The following is an 18,774-nucleotide window of genomic DNA, read 5'->3' on the forward strand; positions in this document are numbered from 1 at the left end:
ACTCTCTTCGAAGACTCATGGGTATAGGTGAACCTCTATAGAAGGTCCGATGGGCGTGGTGCCTGTGACGGTTTTCGCCCAATGGGAATTCAGAATCCTCCTGGCTAGGAGCACAATGTACATGGGCACTTTGTGTGCGATGGAGACCATCCACCTCCTCGACAAAGAACGCGAAGTCGAATCCGAATGCCGTGTCCCCGAGAAACCGATTGTCAGGAGAGCGCAGCCTCTTTCTGGACCTCCACCATCGGCGGTGGAGAGCGGCGATGAACGGGATCGCCGATTGCGCGCCGATCCAGCGTTACATCGCTCGATACGTATCCCAAAGTTCGTCGAATGCACAACATTCGAACAATCGACATACCGTGATAAAAGCAATCGTTTACTTGTTATCGGAACGTTTTAAAATTACAAAATATTAATTTTTAATTCTTTGCACTCGCGTGATGTTCTTCATCGTGACATTATGATTTGAATTCTATTTAGTTAATTTCGAATCAGGGTAAAATCATATAACAAATAAGAGTCTTATTGCAGTGTATAAATCATTTCTTGTAGGTATTATTTTACATGTAAAATTAATAGACGACTTTTCATTTTGGACGGTCATATAAAAGTAATTGCAGGACTAATTACCAGTGAAATTATATCGCGAGATATAGTTTTTCATGTTGTAAATTGCATATCGCCCTTAACTATCGCGCTTTGTTGTGAATAAAAGTTGAAGAAAATAAAATACAAAGCGGGAAAGGGAAAGCGGCAAAACTGTTTCGCAAAGTACGACGCGGTGCGTTATGACAGTGAAAGTTCCAGGAACTCTCACGATTACATTCGTCGATAATTATTTAGTACAGTAAATTAAGCACGAAATCGAAACATCCACTCGCGATTTCGATATATGTATATCGCGGCACACGGTCATATTAAGAGATCGCGACCGCGCGTATTAACATTCGTTAAAATCGGTTTATAAAAAACTTACGATCCCCACGATTGACAGTGTATAATACGGTCTTAAGGGACTCGCTCCGACTCGCGAGATCGATACCGGGTATCCGCGATAAATTCTCATCTTCATCGCATTAGTCCGCTGCTTCCTTCCTCTCGTATAAAAAATCCATCACCACCCACGACGGAAGCCGATCGTCTCGGCGCGACATAGCGCGGCGGCCAGACGAGATGTGGACCAAGAGAGAGAGAGAGAGAGAGAGAGAGAGAGAGAGAGAGAGAGAGAGAGAGAGAGAGATCGGAGAGCAATGCGCCGGTGCCGGAGAAGGATGGAGATTGTTAGGAGAAGGAGGAAGGGAGGCAGAAGGAAAGCCGTACGACGTACCGGTGGTCTCATTAAACGCAGCCTCGTATAACGCGACTACGTAATGAGAATCGGTTAATTAGAGCCGCGACGCGGGGCGGTTTCGTCTGGTACACACGGATCGCATCACCGTATGCGTGCACACCCGACTTACATTTCCACTCCGCGGCAAGGGAGAGAGGAATATACACGCATAAAGTGTCAAAGAACGAAGAACCATCGAAGGGCGAAAAGAGGAGGAGGAGACGAGAAACGGCGAAGTCGACGAAAGGTAATGCGAGCACCAACCATTAAAAAAAACTGTCGTAATTAGGAAATAATATCTTTTTTTTAATCATATTTATCATATTGTTATATCCTGCCTTGAGCGGTATATCTGTGGAAATCGTTAATCCACGAACACCGTAATCGTGCTCGAAAATCTGCGCGTCTTAAAAACTGAACTTGTTTTTTACGTTTCCAAAAGTACATCTTATAAATTTTCAACTCTCCAGGTATTTAAAAAAAAAAAAAAAAATCTGTCTATGTCTTCCTTAAAAGCAATCTTTGTAACTGTTCGAAAAATTTAATAAATTTACTTATATTCTTCAATAGATCAGATAGATGTTTTAATTAAAATATTTCAAATTTTTTAAAAGCTATGTCAGTACTTGCGTCTCTTCATGAAGAAATAAATACATAAAAATGTATGTATGGTAAAAACTCGACTACTCAATAAAAATTTGATGAATGCACCACTAGTAACGGGCATTTGCCGATTTCGGGGAAGGGGGGAGGACGGACGGTATAAGAGTTACAAGGAAGTCCTCAGCATTGTCATCGCCGTTGTCGGTGAAATGCTGCTAAAGAGAGCATTGACGCAAATTCCCGGCATTGCTTTCCTCGTTGGCATCGTCGGGAATATCGCGGGCCCGCGAATGGAAGCTTGGATATGGAAACTCAAACTCGCTTCCCTCCACTCTCATTTCCTTTCGTACTTGTTCGCTTTTAGACACATTTTTTATTTTGCATTGCCAATGTCATCGTCATCGTCTTGACATCTCCTTTTGCAAGGGTCGCATTACGCCCTCGATGAGAAGTCACTTTGACCCTCTAGGCCTCGTTTTAACATTCCCATCTTATAGTGTTACATTTCTATCGTATGTGAACGAACGCGCATCGCATCACACTTATATTATATATCGTAATCATCGACGATGTAATGTTTTATCTCTTTCTCTTTCTTTTCACTTTTCTCGTCATCGCATGGCTTAAATATGCAACAAGAGTAATTAATTTGATATACTCTGGAAACTGCTCAGAATAATCTTTTCCCTATTTGCTATAAAAGAGTTCAATTATAGGAGTGTTTAATTGTACATGTGCCATTTTAAATAAGATCCTACAATCATTATGTATACGTTCCATGTTTCTTATTAATATCCGACTTAACCCATAATGAATTTTATAAGTGTAATTAAAAACACATATTTCTGTTTACCTCGTGCAATATGGAAATGCGTGCAATAATTTCGCTTCGATATGTTAAATTACAGAATGAAACTCTTTGACGAATAAAAGCTCTCTTTGAAGATAAATACCATTGATGAATAATGAAGAACGACGAAAGTTTTTTAAAGATGTGGCAATAGTTCGTTAATGAATTCTGCGACAAGTGGAAAAATATGTAAAGATAAAATAAATATACGGGAAAAGAGAAAGAGAGATATTGTCATTCAAGCGTAAGCGATGTTTATTCATCTAATAAAGATCCTACGAGCAGATTTCTTTTCGTCACATGTCTTTCTTGGTATGCATGTAGCGAATACATTAAATAAGAAGAAATAACAAACTGCCTTTTAACTTTTTATTAATATATTTTGTTTCTTCTTTTCGCAATTTAAAATAATATAAAAAAATAAAAAGTGTAACAATCCACAATAAGTGTATCATAAATAAATGGCATTAAAAAATTTTTTTCGCTAATTTGAAAAATAATTTTTTTTTTTATGTGTAATGATTCTTTGCATCCTTTTCTCCCAACCCACCCGGTATGCCGGGTTCGTGTCTCAGCTAGCTCCTGCCCCAAACATTTCCAACATTCGTTCGCAGATGGAGCCACGAAGTCCGTTGCTCTCCTCGCCGATACCAATTGAAGATTGTCGCTTTTTTTTCGCAATTAATCGCATACCGGATGGGTCGAGTTTACTTCGTAAAGATGCTCGCAAAGACGCGCGCTGTGGGAAACAGAGGCTCGATTATTCCGAGGGAGTCTACAACAATCGAGAAGTAGTAGTACGGGCCCAGTGTGCAATCGGCGGCGTTTGTAACGACCAATTAAGAGAATTAAGAGTCATTAATTAGCATTCACTTCCTTCCCGGTCCGCTGACGCGCGCGCAACGAGGAATTCTTTGCGCTGTGGGCGCATTATTGGCTGAATGCCTTCTCGGTACTCGTTTATGCCGTGGCCGATTCGAACACCGCCTTCGGACTTCCGCTTCAGGCTTCAATAAATCCGGTCTTTTTGCCTAAACGCTCGGCCGGGAATATTCTCACCTCGTTTATATGCGATTTTACGCGTCGGTTGGCGCGTCGTTGACAAAAAAAATCGCCCCGACGCGAGTGAAGACCGTGCGAACCGGAATTGCCGCGAAATTAACGTTGAGAGTTGGTTGATTTAATTTTTCCGAGTCGCGTGGAGCGCGGCGTTGGTTAACGTCGAACGAAAATAACTGGAGTTGGAAATTCTTCGCATATTTAGCTTAACAAAAATTATGCAAAATATATAATACTCCTGTACATTGAAACGATAATTCTGCAACTTTGCATATGTCATGAAAATTTCTGTTTAGATTAAAAGTTCGCAGTCTTCCCGTAAACCAGATCCGAAAGCGTAGGTCACCGCAAAAATTTCTCAGCAAAACTTCTCCCTCACTTATTTATTATTAGCGCACGTTACATCCACGAATTGTACGATGGTATTCTACCATGGTATCGCATCGTGTAAAACACATTCCGAAAAATACATCATTAATACAGCGACGGAGATTACTGTCGCATTTGCTGATAAACGTTACGCACAGTCGCGGTAAGAAAAGAGACGGCGGTGGGGTGTGAGACGAAGGATATGGTCGCGTAATCTACGTATGCAGGAATAAAGAGAGACGAGAAAAAAGAAAGAGCAAACGAGAAAGAGAGAGAAAAGGGGGAGGGAAAATGCACGTGTGTGCGACAGGGGGGAGGGGGAGGGGAATGAAGAGAGAACGGGAGGTGGGCGGCATCCTTTGATCTCGCACGCACACACGAGTCGCACGGGGTAAAAAGGACACGCACGTATCTTCCGCAAAAAGACCCATACATATTCATGATCGGCACACGCACGCGCGCACACAGGCGGCTTTTGTTTAACGCCATGTGCACGCATATTGTGCGTATGCACGCCATAAATTTGTATATACTCAGGCTAGAGAAGTGCACGGCGGTGCAGAATGCGCGGGAGAAGTTTCTGCACTTAACTATAAGCGATCGCGAGTGTACTTTTCTTCCCTGTCTTCTCATCCCCTTCCCCTCCCTGACCCTCCCGCTCCACCTACATTTCATTCTACTGCCGCATTCTCTCTTTCCGCGTATTTACGCGACGAGAAGAGGGAAGTATCGATAATGAAAGAGCGCAATGGATGTTGTTGGATATCGAAATTGTATATATTGCCGATAGTAGTTCGCTCTTATTTAATACAATGATGATAAAATAAACATGAAACACATTTCGATATACAGTACTAAACATTGTAAATTTCTTGCCTGATAACGAGATTAAGAAAGACACGGCATGAAACCTTTGCGGAAGATACGAACCTCTTTTGATTCAAATTACATGATTGAGCTTTTGAAAAAAAAAAGAACTGATAAAGTGTTTCTGATAAACTGACTACTACATCAGTAACTAATGACACTACATTGGTAAATATCATCAGTTACTGATGTAATAGTCAGTTTGGTGACACTACCAGTTCTTTTTTTTCCAAGGGAGTTTTATCATTTTTGAGCAATTTTATACATTTTTATAAATTTCATTCATTTAAATCGCTATGTGTGCGTGCGTGTATAGCTGCTGAATAGATAAAAAATAGCGACCAGGCATTATTTTAAAAGACGACAAGTATATTGGCGTCGATTGGCGAAACGGTGGCGGGCGATTTCCGACACGCCCGGAGGCGCCTGGCGCCCGCGATTTACCTGCGAGAAACATTTCCGCCCGAACGAAAAGCGCCCATATCGAAGTTCTACACGATCGATTCCACGTGAATTACATTGGGGAATGCGTGGTCGAATTCGTCGAACGATCGTGTTTCATGAGTTCGCACTCGCTTTAAATTATCTCGGCGCTAAGAGGCCAACATAATTTATTTCCGCGCATTTTATCTATTATTATCACAGAGTCTTAAAAATTTTGCGTAAAATTTATTTAAATCATGAGAATTATTTATTACTTGTAACAATAATACATAAAGTGTAATGTGCTACACAGTAAAAAAACATTTTGTATTTACGTTAAAATCGATTTCGGTTTATGTTAAAATTTTGGTTAAATAGATTAAAAAAGTAATAAAAAGTAATAACAAATTATACATTAAATACATAAGGAAAAGAAAAAGTAAATATAAAGCAATGTACCGGGACGAATTAAGAAATGTTTTTCCTATAATCCGTTCGATTTGCATTAGAAAATTGAATAAGCAGATGAAATTCTGAAAGCCGAGAACCGAAGACTCAAGATTGTCCATTCTGCAGTCGGAATATCCGGAATCGTTAGCGGGATCCTGGAAATTCTGAAAGGGACGATTCCAGGACGCCGGGCGGTCTTGCCGAGCATGTGGAATTATGTAAGATCGCGGGTCGTTTGGAATTCGCAAGGGCGGCGCTTTTTGAATCGCGGATCCTTTCTCGGAAGGAGGTGGATCGTCGTGGTTTCTATCGACCGACCGCCGATCGAGCGACCGTGCAATCGCGACTATTCGATCGCGAACTCTTCGCTACCGAATTAAACTCGAAGTGTAAATCTTCCTCATAATTTTTAATTTATTAAGAAAAAAAATAAGTGATTGTTACACGTGGACATTGTCTATAGACTTTTCTTTTTTTCTTTTCTATTATTAATTTTTCAAATATTTTGTGTATATTTTCATTTTTTCATCGCGACCGATAATGACATTTGCGCAAAACAATGTTCTCAAATCGATTGGCAGCTGTGCGAAGTCGTGAAATGTAACCGGAAGCAACCGGGAACGCTCTCGCGAAACGAGCTGCGGCAGAGGCGGGATACAGAAGAGACGGCGCGAGGAAGGAAGAAAGGGGGCCAATATAAAAGAGGAGCGCGGAGAGGCAGAGGGATGCCGTGGACCACCCGAGAGAGAAGTTCAGGACTGGTTGGGAACTGGAGGCGCACGCCGTATTCCTTCGGGGGGTCCCTTATCTTATTCGCTTACCCAGGGATCGTCCGGAACCAGCGAGGCCTGTCCACAGACCTTTCGCTCTCGCGAGAGCTCCCCGGCATCCTATTATCGGTCGGCAACTATATTTTTGTGTTAGGTCAATCCTAGATGCACACGTACGAGAGATGTTTTCTTCGTGTCAGGATTTTGCAATCTCTCGTGACTCGCGAAGCTTCAAAGTTCCAAGTATCGATCGAGCGAGAAACTAGACGACGCAACGAGACTTTTTTTCTCACAACTAAAAAAAAAAAGAAAAAACAAAAACGGTCCTTCCGTATACCAGCTCTTCTCCACCGAACTGTCATCGCGATGGTTCGTAAATAACTGAGACTCATTAGCCGCGGAATCAATTTCGCCGAACGCCGCGGGTTTATTATCGCTCGCGGATAACGCGCCGAATGTTTTACGACTTGTCGAGTATCTTGGTCGCGCGTTGGCGCTTCGATTATCTTTTACCCTGGAATTCGGGGCCGAAGTGCATAGCTGTCGAAGAAAAAGAACCTTAGCGAACGGATTAATAAAAAAAATAAAAATTAAAATAAATAAAAGCGCAGGAAAGAGAGTGGGAGAGTCTCATTGTGAGAAGGGTATACGTGTACACAGGAGACGTGAGATCCGTTGGACCCGCATGTGGACCTTATTGTGTCCCGAAAGGGCATATACAGTAGGTACCTTAATGTCGGCACAGATGAAAGCGTGGGCTCTCCTTTGTCTTTTGCTCGCGAAACTGCCATAGCAAGTAGCGTGCTCTGCGGGTAGCCCTGCACCATTCCACAAGACTACCGTTCCAGGTTTCTATCTTTCCCTTTCCATTCGCCTCACCTTCCCTCGCATATCTCGAGAGTCGCAAAGAAACGTATAAAAGAATGAACGGTAAAGAGTTTCGACACTCAATTTCGAAATCAAATTCAAAGGATTTTCACCCATACAGATGCACCACTACTTTACCCTACGATAAACATCCAAGAGACGCGAAAGGGGGAAAACCAGCCAAAAAATAGGGAAATATAATGAGAAATAACTTTTATAATATCGCAGTAAAAATTGCTTCTAGGACCATTAATCGCTATAATTAGTTGTAATAAAATTTGTCTTGGGTATTTACGATGTTTGCGTGATTAGGTAAAATTTATGTTAAACTAATAAGCGATCCTATGACAGTTGCTTTCCTTAAAAGCCACCCAGATACCCAGAAGAGAACGCGAGAATGTAGATCGTGCAAGAGCGAAACGGCATGATCGGCGAGCTCCTTCTGGGAAGAGTCCTCGGCGATGGTACCACGGTTGGTACCTTCGGCATAAAAGGCGGATCCCCGGCACATTATTAATGTCAGAACGTCACAGGGCATGTAGCTGCATATTCCGTTGGAGTTGCATGCTGAGGCGCAAAGACAATTCGCGGCAACGACGACGACGGCGACGACGACGACGACGACGACGACGACGACGACGACGACGAGGACGACGACAGGCTGCCACGGGGACACAATATATAATTCCGCGTTCGCCGATAATTATTATGACTTCCCAAGTTTCCTGCCGCACAATGGGTCTCGTCGCTGCCGGTTATTTCGAACTTATCCTTCCCGCGACCCTCTCCTCCCCGAACCCCGGACAGAGGCGAGCCTGTCTCCGCGTCGCCGTCGTCTTCTACTGGTAATAAAGTGACATTAGCCGGCATGCGATTCTGCGATAAACTTTCGAAATTTATTCGTCCAACCCTCTCGATGTCTCTCCCCCGCCTACCGACGCGGCGCATCACGCTCCACCTTTCTACGAACGATTTAAGTTTTTCGAATTCTTCGGTGAATGTTACGTCAAGCTAATCGGCCGCTATGGCTGGCACGTAAAACATGCGGCTCGCAAGTCGCATGCGGCCCGCCAAACAAAGTGGCTGCGAGCTGACTTCTCGAGTTTCGCATTTTCTTTCTATCAACACCTCCCTCTTTTATAGCGAATGCACAAGATCCGAGGTTCGTACGTGCGAGTGTTTCTTTTTTCTTTTTTCTTTCTCACGCTTTTACATGAAAGGAACGGTTTTGCTCGAGTATCTAAAAATTTAGCTAGACGCAGATCTGAAAATAATTTTCTTGAACCATCAAAATCATTATGTAGGTCGCTCAAGCATGATGAGCGGTGCTGCAAAAATTTGACATTCTAGCAATCAGCTTGAGTGCCCTACGTAATTATTTTGATGATCTAACAAAATTATTTTCAGATTTAGCTAAATTTTCAGGTACTTGAGTAAAATTATTTCATACAAAAATATGTCACCGTTATGTCGTAACCTACATGTCCATTCAATATTGTTTACGTTACTAAATAGATTAATTACATTTTTTTAAAAGAAAGCTAAATGTCAAGGCAAGTCTTGGGCGAGTCGGCGGCAACGGCGATATCGATTAAACCGCGCGACGCTAGAAAATTCTCTATTCCCTTTCGAGAATCTAATTTATGCGGCTCTCCAACGAGCTAAGTTTACAGTTTGGCGGCTAGCAGTACCACTCGACCTCCGGCAGAGCGTGACAACGCCAGGTTTAAAGCATAAAGCAAATTATAACTGGGAAAAGCAGGATGTCGTGCACACCTACGCACGTATTCCTGGCTACACATATACGAAAATCGGTATCATGACTAATGCCCATCGAGTCGCTCCATCCTGATTTGCCTAATTAGGGATGCGCATCGGCGAACTAAAAACGGATCGTAAATAACAGATAATTGCCTACTCGTGAGATATTTTGTGAAAAACATATTTTATTTAATGTAACGCATAAAGTGCGACACTTTTATTCAAATATAGTTCCTTAGAAATTTCGTCTAAATTTTTACAACTTTATCAAATAAATTAAAATTACGATCACTCTGTACCATCTACGTTCTTTCTCCAGCTACAATTAATCGTGCTTGTTTAGTTGCTTTTACTACAGTAAAATTAGTCGAATTCCATGTCACTATTGCACTGCATAATATGTATGTAACATTGTTCAATGATAATAAAAAGTGATGATATATTCAATGAGGGGATTCTTGAATTGCGCTTTTTTTCATCATTTCTTTGTCAAAGCATTTTTAAAAAAAGAAAAAAGAATCTTTGCGTGCCAGGTAATTTTCGATTTGTGACGCGATGTCACGAGGACGAGACTTGGGGGGAGAACGCGTCCACAATTCCGGAAGGCGACGACGGTTCGTGCTGTCCTTCCCGGTATTCCTGGAGACGTCCTGTCCGTCCTATGTCGTCCTCGCGGATCTGACATTGCTCACGCAAATTTGACGTTAACATCGCGGAACATTTAATTCGCTGCTCGTGCAGCTCGAAATGGCACGCGATCGTCGAATACTTCGCAACGTTCCAGCCTCATTGTCGCGATGTGCACTTGAACCGATGTTATAATTGCTCAGCATATAGCTCGGCATCAGCGGTATATAGGTAAAGGCAAATATCCTTCGCGGAATTCAATCACGGTAATATAAAACAAAGAATATTTCATTAAAATGGAATTAGAAAAATATTCCAATAAATGAAATATCCCACAAATAAGTAAATAAATTGTTCCAATTTGGAAAATAACTTTTTTTGCTACGTAAGTCGCGACGCAATTGTTCATCAATAATTTCGAGGTCGACGTTCGTAATAAGAAACGATATGCTACATTAAGATACTATTGTATGATAAACCACCAAGTTTACGAACAATTCTGGCTGATTTAGTTGCTTTCTCAGAGAAAACTCCGAAAGCTATAGCCGCGGAAATGCGTTTCCGTCAAACTTTCCAATGGAATAAGCAGTGTCATCGATCGTTGATAGGTAATAAATCTCGCGAAGGATACTACAACTCTAGATAAGACAATATTAAGAAAACTATGTCTCAGCGAAACAGTGGACGATTTTGCTGGTTTTACGATTTTATGATGTACATTAGAAGGAATGTCAATCTCAAATAGTGTATAGTGCATAAACTCAAAATTCAAATCAAACGACGATGTGCTACATTTTGATTTGATTCGATTGAATTCGTCAGAAAATTTTACCAAAAATTAAGTTCCAGAGGTTACAAACCTTCTCAACTCTCAAAAAATCAAGATAAAACAAGTTTTCACTTGTGTAAAATGCAATGTGCTATGACCTGTAAACCCATTTTTTTTAATTTTTTATTATAACAATTTTTATAAACATTTAAAGGTTGAACATTTGTCGACAAAATCAAGCTTTTTTTTAAATGATATAGCTTTTCGATTTTTAGAACATCTTGAAATTCGTCCAGTATGACTTTAATAAGACAATCACTTAAGAGCGTCATAATCATTTTTCTTATTTTTGTTTTACAAAATTCTAAAGCGCTAAGACTGGAGAAGTGGGTCCAAGAGCAGCCCTAGTAAGTCAATTTAAATAAATCAAAACAGTTTTAAAGTCATTTTTTTTACACATTAATAATCAATAAAATATATCTTTTTTAAAAATATCAAATTTGTTATCCTTTCCAAAAAAAATTTTTTAAATCAATAATTTTTCAGCGTCGAGAAAGTATGTAATCTCTTAATGTGCATATTATAATGCTATAAAGTGCAAATCATATTAGTGGTGGCATTTGTTAAAAACGTAGGATGCCAATATCTTATCGCAATAGATAGAATAATGTGCACGAAAGCGGCTATCGAACGCTCGGCATTGAACAAAATTACATTCTCGTCGCATTACACTAACGAAAGGTGATTATGCTCGGCCGTCCCGTTATTTTTCGTAGGCTGGTACGACTGAGGACGGTACGGGACACCGCGCATTGCGAAGGCAAATCTAATTGTTTAGAAATTGCACGGATCGCGAACAATTAGCTGCATGCACGCAGGGTCGAAATTACCGGCAGCCCCGTGATCGTAAGGCTTATTACGGCGGTGCACATAAACGGTTGAATAATTTAAATTAATATCATAGCCAAGAAACCGCTAACGATTGGAATAGTTTCCTCGGGGAAACGAAGGTCCAACGTCTCCTTTCCACCTGTAGTTCAATATGGTCACAGGCATTCGGTGCAACATGGCATTTGTGCGTGAGAATTGATCGCGTAATATTTACGATCCGCGATTAATTTTTACATCCTTTCGTTAAAAAAAAAATTATTTAAGTTAAGGTTTGCAAAGCAACGTTTAATTTCGGTCGCATTAACGAATTAAAATGTCGATGGGTAAATCTGCGATTCAAAGCCAAGAATGCTTTATCGATACATAAACTTCTCATGCCTGAACTCAAATTTATCTATGAAGCATACAGAATTTTTCAAGTCCGTCTATCTGTATCCTTTAAAAAATAATATAAAATAAAGATAGTGATTAATGAGCTGACAATCTGACGCACGCGACAAATTGCGTCGCGAAATGCGTGACACGCGTTGAGAAATTATCCGGAAAACTTAAAGTTCTGACGAGATAAGTAAAACGTCGACAAACTTCGGGAAACTTTAATAAGAACGAAGCTTTGACGCGAGGCGAAGAAGAGACAAGCGCGATGGGTGACGGGAGCTCAATCTCTATAAATTTCCAAAATTCGCACGACAGCCAAAAATCCGACAAGAGCAATCGCGATGGGCGGGCGCGTGTGCGCGTCTTATAGCGAGACAAAAGTCGCTAGGACGGTTGACGTTAACGACCGACCGTCACGAGACGCCGCACGACGACGAAACGAGATTTTCGCGAAGCTCCGCGATAAATCTTGGAGGGGGACAGACATAATCGCGACCGCGGAAAACGCTGCCCGAGCACGATTGGTAGGAAATTAATGAATATCATATGATGGATCGCGGGAGAGCATGCATCATTCAAGTCTTTAAGCGCACACGCGGATTTTTAACATAATTTGATATGCGAGCCAATTGAGAGTCCTTATCTTCTATGATCTTTTAATCACGAAACGAAACAACGGTTAATAGCTAAGACAAAATCACCATTAAATTTTGATGATGCAATAAGATAAATTCTTATGCTTATTTTGAAGTTCTTGTATATCTGTTATGTAAGAATACATTTTAAACTCACCACTGTAGTACTCCTGCCATGCCAAAGAGCTGCACAGAAGAGCCAAAGTCTTGCCACTGCCAGTTGGACTCTCAAGAAGACAATTCTGCTCCTTTTTACATCCTTCAATGAGCTGCACACACAATTTTCAACATAATTAATAAAACTGTGATGAAAGAGCAACGATATTGACTAAATCAAACAATCATAGTACTTACACTGTTTGCTACTGCAATCTGGCAGGGATATGGTTTTACAGGAAATTTGACTGGAATTCCTGCAATCATTATATTATGCTGTATCTCAACTTGCAGCGGTGGATCGTCTTTTGTCTCATTAACTGGATATAGATTATCTATTGATTCATAGCTATCTGCTTTAGAGCTCCAATCATTTGTGCTTGTCGATTCACTATAGCTTGAGTGGCTTCTCCACTCATTCATTAGTTTCTGTTTTTTAGATAGAGGCATTTCTTCTGGCGAGACACTACTTCCTGGAAAATTGTTTTGATGTGATGCATCAATATCATTAAAACTCGTTTTCATATCGCTCCAATGTTTATTGTTTGTACTCCAATTAAACAGCGATGGGCTTTTATTAAAAGTGTAAGGAGTATCGTCAACTACAGTAACATCTTCGTCACTCGAATCAACTGACACATTATGCTTTGAATCAATGTTAATCAGGTCTCTAGCTGCTTCGTGATTTGTTACGCTCGTGCACTCCCTCGTGCTTTTCAGTATATTTGGGACTACATCAATGCTGTCATCATCTGAGGATATTTCAACTGGGTCATTGCATGTCCCTGCTGTCTCATTCCAGAGCTTCCTATTCAAAGACAACCTTCCCTTCTTCATGCTGAAAGAATACAAAGAAATTGAAGAAATAAGATTTCGAGCTTTCATCGAGCATGATATCTGGCGACGCAAAGCCCTCAAAATACTAAATTCCTGCGCTCGTCAAGCGGGTTTACGCGCACCACGCTCAGATCACAAAGCTAACCTATAAAACGCTCATGACGCCCGGACGTTGCCTACCTTGAATTTTCGAGCCACTCGTCGATTTTGACTTTGAACAATGCGCATAAAAACGATCCTATCGCAACAACGATGATGCAAATTATGATCATTTACAATTAATTGCCACCTGTGGAACGCAACACGGCAACACATGCGGCTTTGCTATGCAACAACAAAGCGTGCGCTCTCCTCCTGCCGACTAACCTCCCTAACCTCGCGGCGATTCACCCGCACGACACACTCTCGTCCACTCGTCTTGACTCTTGACTCGTCTCCAAATCGCTAATCTCTGATTTTGTTATTGATCTTCCACGTAAATTACACCGTGTGTCAGTTTCTCGTGCAAATGTTTTTCTCTCGTCAAAATCATGTTGATAAAGACGATTCTGGCGCGAACAGCACGATCACGTGACTCGTTCAAACGCACATCTGACACGGGTCAAGTTTTCTTAATTCATCGATTGATCAATTGATGAATTAAAAAAACTCGCCCAACGAGGAAAGAAGAGGAAAAAAAGTTTCTTTGATTTGTAAGAAATGTTTTGGTTGTTCCTTTTATTAGAATTAATGAAATAGTTTGGTTATGCAACGCAAATCTTTTTTTAAAATAAAAAAAAATTAAATAATTTTTCTTATACTTCTGGCAATACTTTTTTTAATTAAAAAATTATTTAATAAAATTAAATAATTAAACATTTTTTTATTAAAAATTTTTTTAATTAAATAATTTTTTTTATAAAAAAAACTAAATAATATTTTTTACATTTCTCGTAGTACTTTCTTTGAATTAAAAAATTATGTAATAAAATCAAATAATTTAAATTTAAATGAAAATATTTATGGCTTTTGCGAATAAATCAAAAAGTATGTGTTTAAATGCCTTTAAAGAGTTTCCGCTGATATTCAAACGTTAACATACAATAAGTATTAGAAAATCAATTCACAATAACGCATATCCTTGTATCGTATGAGTCATTGTAAATTGATTTTCTAATACTTATTGTATGTTAACGCTTAAATATTAGCGGGAGTTCTAAAGGCATTTAAACATATACTTCTTAAATAATTAAAAAAATTTTTTTATTAAAAATTTTTTTAATTAAATAATTTGTTTAAGTATAAAAAAAATTAAATATTTCTTACATTTCTAGCAGTATTTTTTAAAATTAAAAAATAATTTGTTTAGATTAAAGAAACAATGTAAACAAATAATTTATTTATTACACTTAAAAAAAACTAACGTCATTTCTTGAAATTAAACAAATTTTTATTTTTCTCAACGTACTTTCACTTTAAATAAATAAAAAAAAAATTTCACCAATTTAAATATAATTTTTCTTTAGGTGTATATCAAATAATATCCCAGTTCCAAGCAGCATATGTATGTATTTTGATTTTATTCAAGGTTATAGGTAATAATTAGTTAAAAAATTAGGAGCACTTAACTTAATTTGATTTTAAATAATTTAATTTTTAACCTTAATTATTTTCAAAATATATAAACTTCTTTGTTATTTTATATAAATTTAATTAACAAAATAAAATTTGTTTGATGATCCGTATTATAATTGTTTTGATTAATCTATCTTTAAAAACTTACAAATTTCTAATTTAATACAAATAAAATGTTTTTCAAAATTAACTTTTAAATTAATTTAATTTAATTTTAATGTAATCTTTAGTTAGTTTTTTTTCATATAACTTTTATAAACCATTAATCTAATTTAGTTAAAAAAATATATTCATTTACCTAACCCTGGTTCATATTATATGTATATGTACTCTTTCTAAATATCATATATTACCTTTTCTAAATAATCAAAAAAATATGAAATACATTTAGAAAATATTTCACTCTTGTAAAAAAGTAACACACGTAAAAAATGAAACATTGTTTACAAGAAATTGCATTATAAAATTAATTATTTACGGCAGTATTAAACATAAGGTAACTTAAAGCTAATCACAAAATACTTGTTTCATTCAAATTCTTTAGAATTAGAATAGATATTAATTTTGTTATAGTGTTATTTTCTCGTCTTTTTAATTCAAATTCAATTTATATAATTTCTTCTAATTGAAGGTCGATGTATTTAAAACAATTTGTGTAATTCAAAAAATTGTAACTCGTGTCATTTTTTTACGGAAGTGCACCATATAAAACTCATATGAACGAATGCATGCCCGGACATGTATGTACGAGATTGTCAATGAAAAATCCCGCATTCTCGATAATTATCTGCTCAAAATCTCGAAGAAGCATCCAAAGCCGAGGCGGGACTTGTTTTCGAAAGCATTAAACTTCGATTTACATGTTTCTCGGGTTTCAAGAGCTGGCGCCTAGTTCAAAGTCGGCGACGCCGCCGGCCGACCGACGCGGCGTGGCGGAATCAGGACTCACGACAGACGCGCGTGCACGCGGAATACAGAAGGCTCGTGCTGTACCCTCGGAGTAGCTCCGACTTCGCTGACGTGAATCCTTATCAAATCGTAACCAAAATTCCCACGCGCGCGCTCACGCGGCTTGTGTGCGGGGGCTGTGCGCCGCGTATCGGGAGCGTGAACCGCGTATCAGAGGGCCTCGTCACGTATGCGCGCCAGACATATGAAATTGCTTGCTCGTACCTCACTTTCAACTCACGTGCAGTACCAAACAGTTCCACCGGCTTCTTGTACTTTCACACGGTTACGATGGAGATCTTAACTGTCTCGTTGGCGTGGGATGAGGGACATTTACCGAGGAGACGCAGCATCCTCGCCGAGCTCCCTCCGCTGTTAATGCGAGATGCTTCGAGACACTTTTCTCACGTTCCGCACTGAAAGAAAGGAATTGCAAAATTTATTTGAGTTATAAATTTATTTCAGTAAAACAAATCTTTATTTTATGACGAGATAAAATTTTCTTTCTAGCAAATAAACCAATTAATAAAATAAATAAAATATATTTTATGGAAATGTAAGATAGAAATGTTTATTCGGTCAATGTATTTCTTCATAGAAATATATTCTGTCATCACAGTCAAATTTGTTTTGTAAGTAATAATTATCGAAGGAATTAAGATAAGCGTCGTGATATTTAAAATTATAAAGAAATTTTATAACTCACCGGACCAATGCGCAGCAGCAGATTTGTAACACAGCTACATTAATCTGTAAAGTGTATACAAATCCAAATTATAACAGCGTCGAAAATAACTTTTTTTAAATTTATATTAACTTAAAAAAAGACGTAATGTTAAAAAAAATAAATTATTCAAAACAATTATAATGTAGATTTTTCAATAGATTTAATATTTTATTTGTGAATTAAATCTATGAAATAACAAAGAATTATTTTTCATAGAAATATAATTTTTTCTTTTAACCGTTTTTTTTTGCATAGATGATTTTTTAATTAGAGAAAAAAAAGTAATAAATCAAAGTGTTTATGTGTTATCTGGCACAGTCATTTTAGCACAATTAAATGCGACTCATACAGAAAATTATTTGCTATTTTCTTGCTTTATTAAAATTCTTGTGCAGCAGCTGTTTTGTTAATAACAATGGCTGTGCTAGCTTAATCCATTAAAGCCCATAATCAGATCAGCAAAGGTAGCAAAAAAATAACAATTGGAAATAGGATCAGAGCATGAAAAAACATTGAAATTAGTCATAAAGTAATTAATTTATAAATCTCATTTACATTGCTCCGCCGTTATCTGGTGTCTCTCAGGTTCTCCTCCTCGTCCTCCTCCTTCTCTCTTGTCCTGCTTGTTGCTTTTTTATAGCACAAGTACTCACTTACGAAAACACTACTACTTATTGTTGACAATAATCACCTCGACGATCGCGCGACATCCTGAAGATCACTCCCGTGCACGACACGCAATTCATTATATTGTGACAACGGCAAGTTAACGCGAACCGACGAAAGCGTTATTTGCATCCATCCGCGACACCCCGTCGGAAAAATTAACGCAGTAGACGACGAATCTCGAGTGCCAGGAGTACGTGCGATCACTTCGTGCCGCACCGCGCGGCGCAACATAACCTTACCACCGCTTGATCGCAGCCGTTGCTGAAACACAACACACGCGTGTCTCCGGATAATTATTATGTCCATGTTCTCACGTATGCTTAGAAACATACGAATTGAGACCGAAAACAAACAGCAGCGGATTGAAAAATGCGATCGACCGATGGACGACGGATCACTGACGTCGTCGCCGTCGCTTGCGCGAGTTTCTATTGAACGGTATCTCACGAACGGTGTCTCACGATTTAACAAGTTACTGGTACACTGTGAATACCGCGATAATTAACTTGATAACAACACTACCGAAATACGCGATGCGCAATTTATTATATCACGACAACGGGTAATTAACGCGAAAGACAAGTTAGCTGCGATTCGCTTCACTCGGTACCCGACGGCAATGACGTTGGCTGACTCTAGAGGGACGCGCGGATACCTTCATGTGACACCATCACATAATTTTGGTCCAATTTATTAACGCCATTAGCAATCAGTGTGGCACCTTCACGCGACTAGTGCGACCCCCTAGTAACTAGACGCCCACTTGGGGAGAATGGGGGGGGTCGCGCTAGTCGCGTGAAGGAGGTGTCACACTGATTACTAATGGCGCTAAAAAACTGTGCGTCGGTTGCGAGTCGACATCGGAAGCATCGTGCAAGATACCTTGCAATCTTCATAAAGGTGATTATCGTCGTACTCACCATTGTTCCGGCAGTCTGTTGTTAGACTGCGAGCATCGTGAAAATCAATTCGTTCGATCGAAACTCGTCACGAGAGCGACGGAGTCAGTGATCCGTCGGCAGTCGGTCGATCGCATTTATCAATCCGCGAGTGTTCATTTTCGGTCCCAATTCGCATGTTTATCAGCGTACGTGAGAACGCGGACGTGATAATCGTCCGGAGACGTGCGTGCTTGTGTGCTTTAGCAATGATTGCCACCGCCGAACCA

General features: G+C 39.3%; 1 protein-coding gene across 4 annotated transcripts in view; it reads right to left on the minus strand.

Annotated features, from left to right (window-relative positions):
• Positions 1–18,220, minus strand: part of LOC105197770 (Fanconi anemia group J protein) — a 48,511-nt gene extending 30,291 nt beyond the window's left edge. The window contains exons 1-5 of one of the 4 annotated variants that reach the window (XM_011164305.3): positions 17,493–18,220; positions 16,917–16,960; positions 16,436–16,626; positions 13,010–13,649; positions 12,813–12,924 (exon numbers count right to left, since the gene is read on the minus strand). In XM_011164305.3, coding sequence (XP_011162607.1) covers positions 12,813–12,924; positions 13,010–13,648 — 751 coding nt within the window. In that variant the 5' untranslated portion in view covers position 13,649; positions 16,436–16,626; positions 16,917–16,960; positions 17,493–18,220. Of the gene's footprint in view, positions 1–12,812; positions 12,925–13,009; positions 13,650–13,828; positions 14,213–16,435; positions 16,627–16,916; positions 16,961–17,492 lie in introns of those variants that run through there. The other 3 variants (XR_005575639.1, XM_039454082.1, XM_039454081.1) reach the window with 3 other exon arrangements.
• Between the last annotated feature and the right edge of the window lie 554 nt (positions 18,221–18,774).

This window comes from Solenopsis invicta, chromosome 10 (genome assembly GCF_016802725.1).
Source record: "Solenopsis invicta isolate M01_SB chromosome 10, UNIL_Sinv_3.0, whole genome shotgun sequence".
Taxonomy (NCBI): domain Eukaryota; kingdom Metazoa; phylum Arthropoda; class Insecta; order Hymenoptera; family Formicidae; genus Solenopsis; species Solenopsis invicta.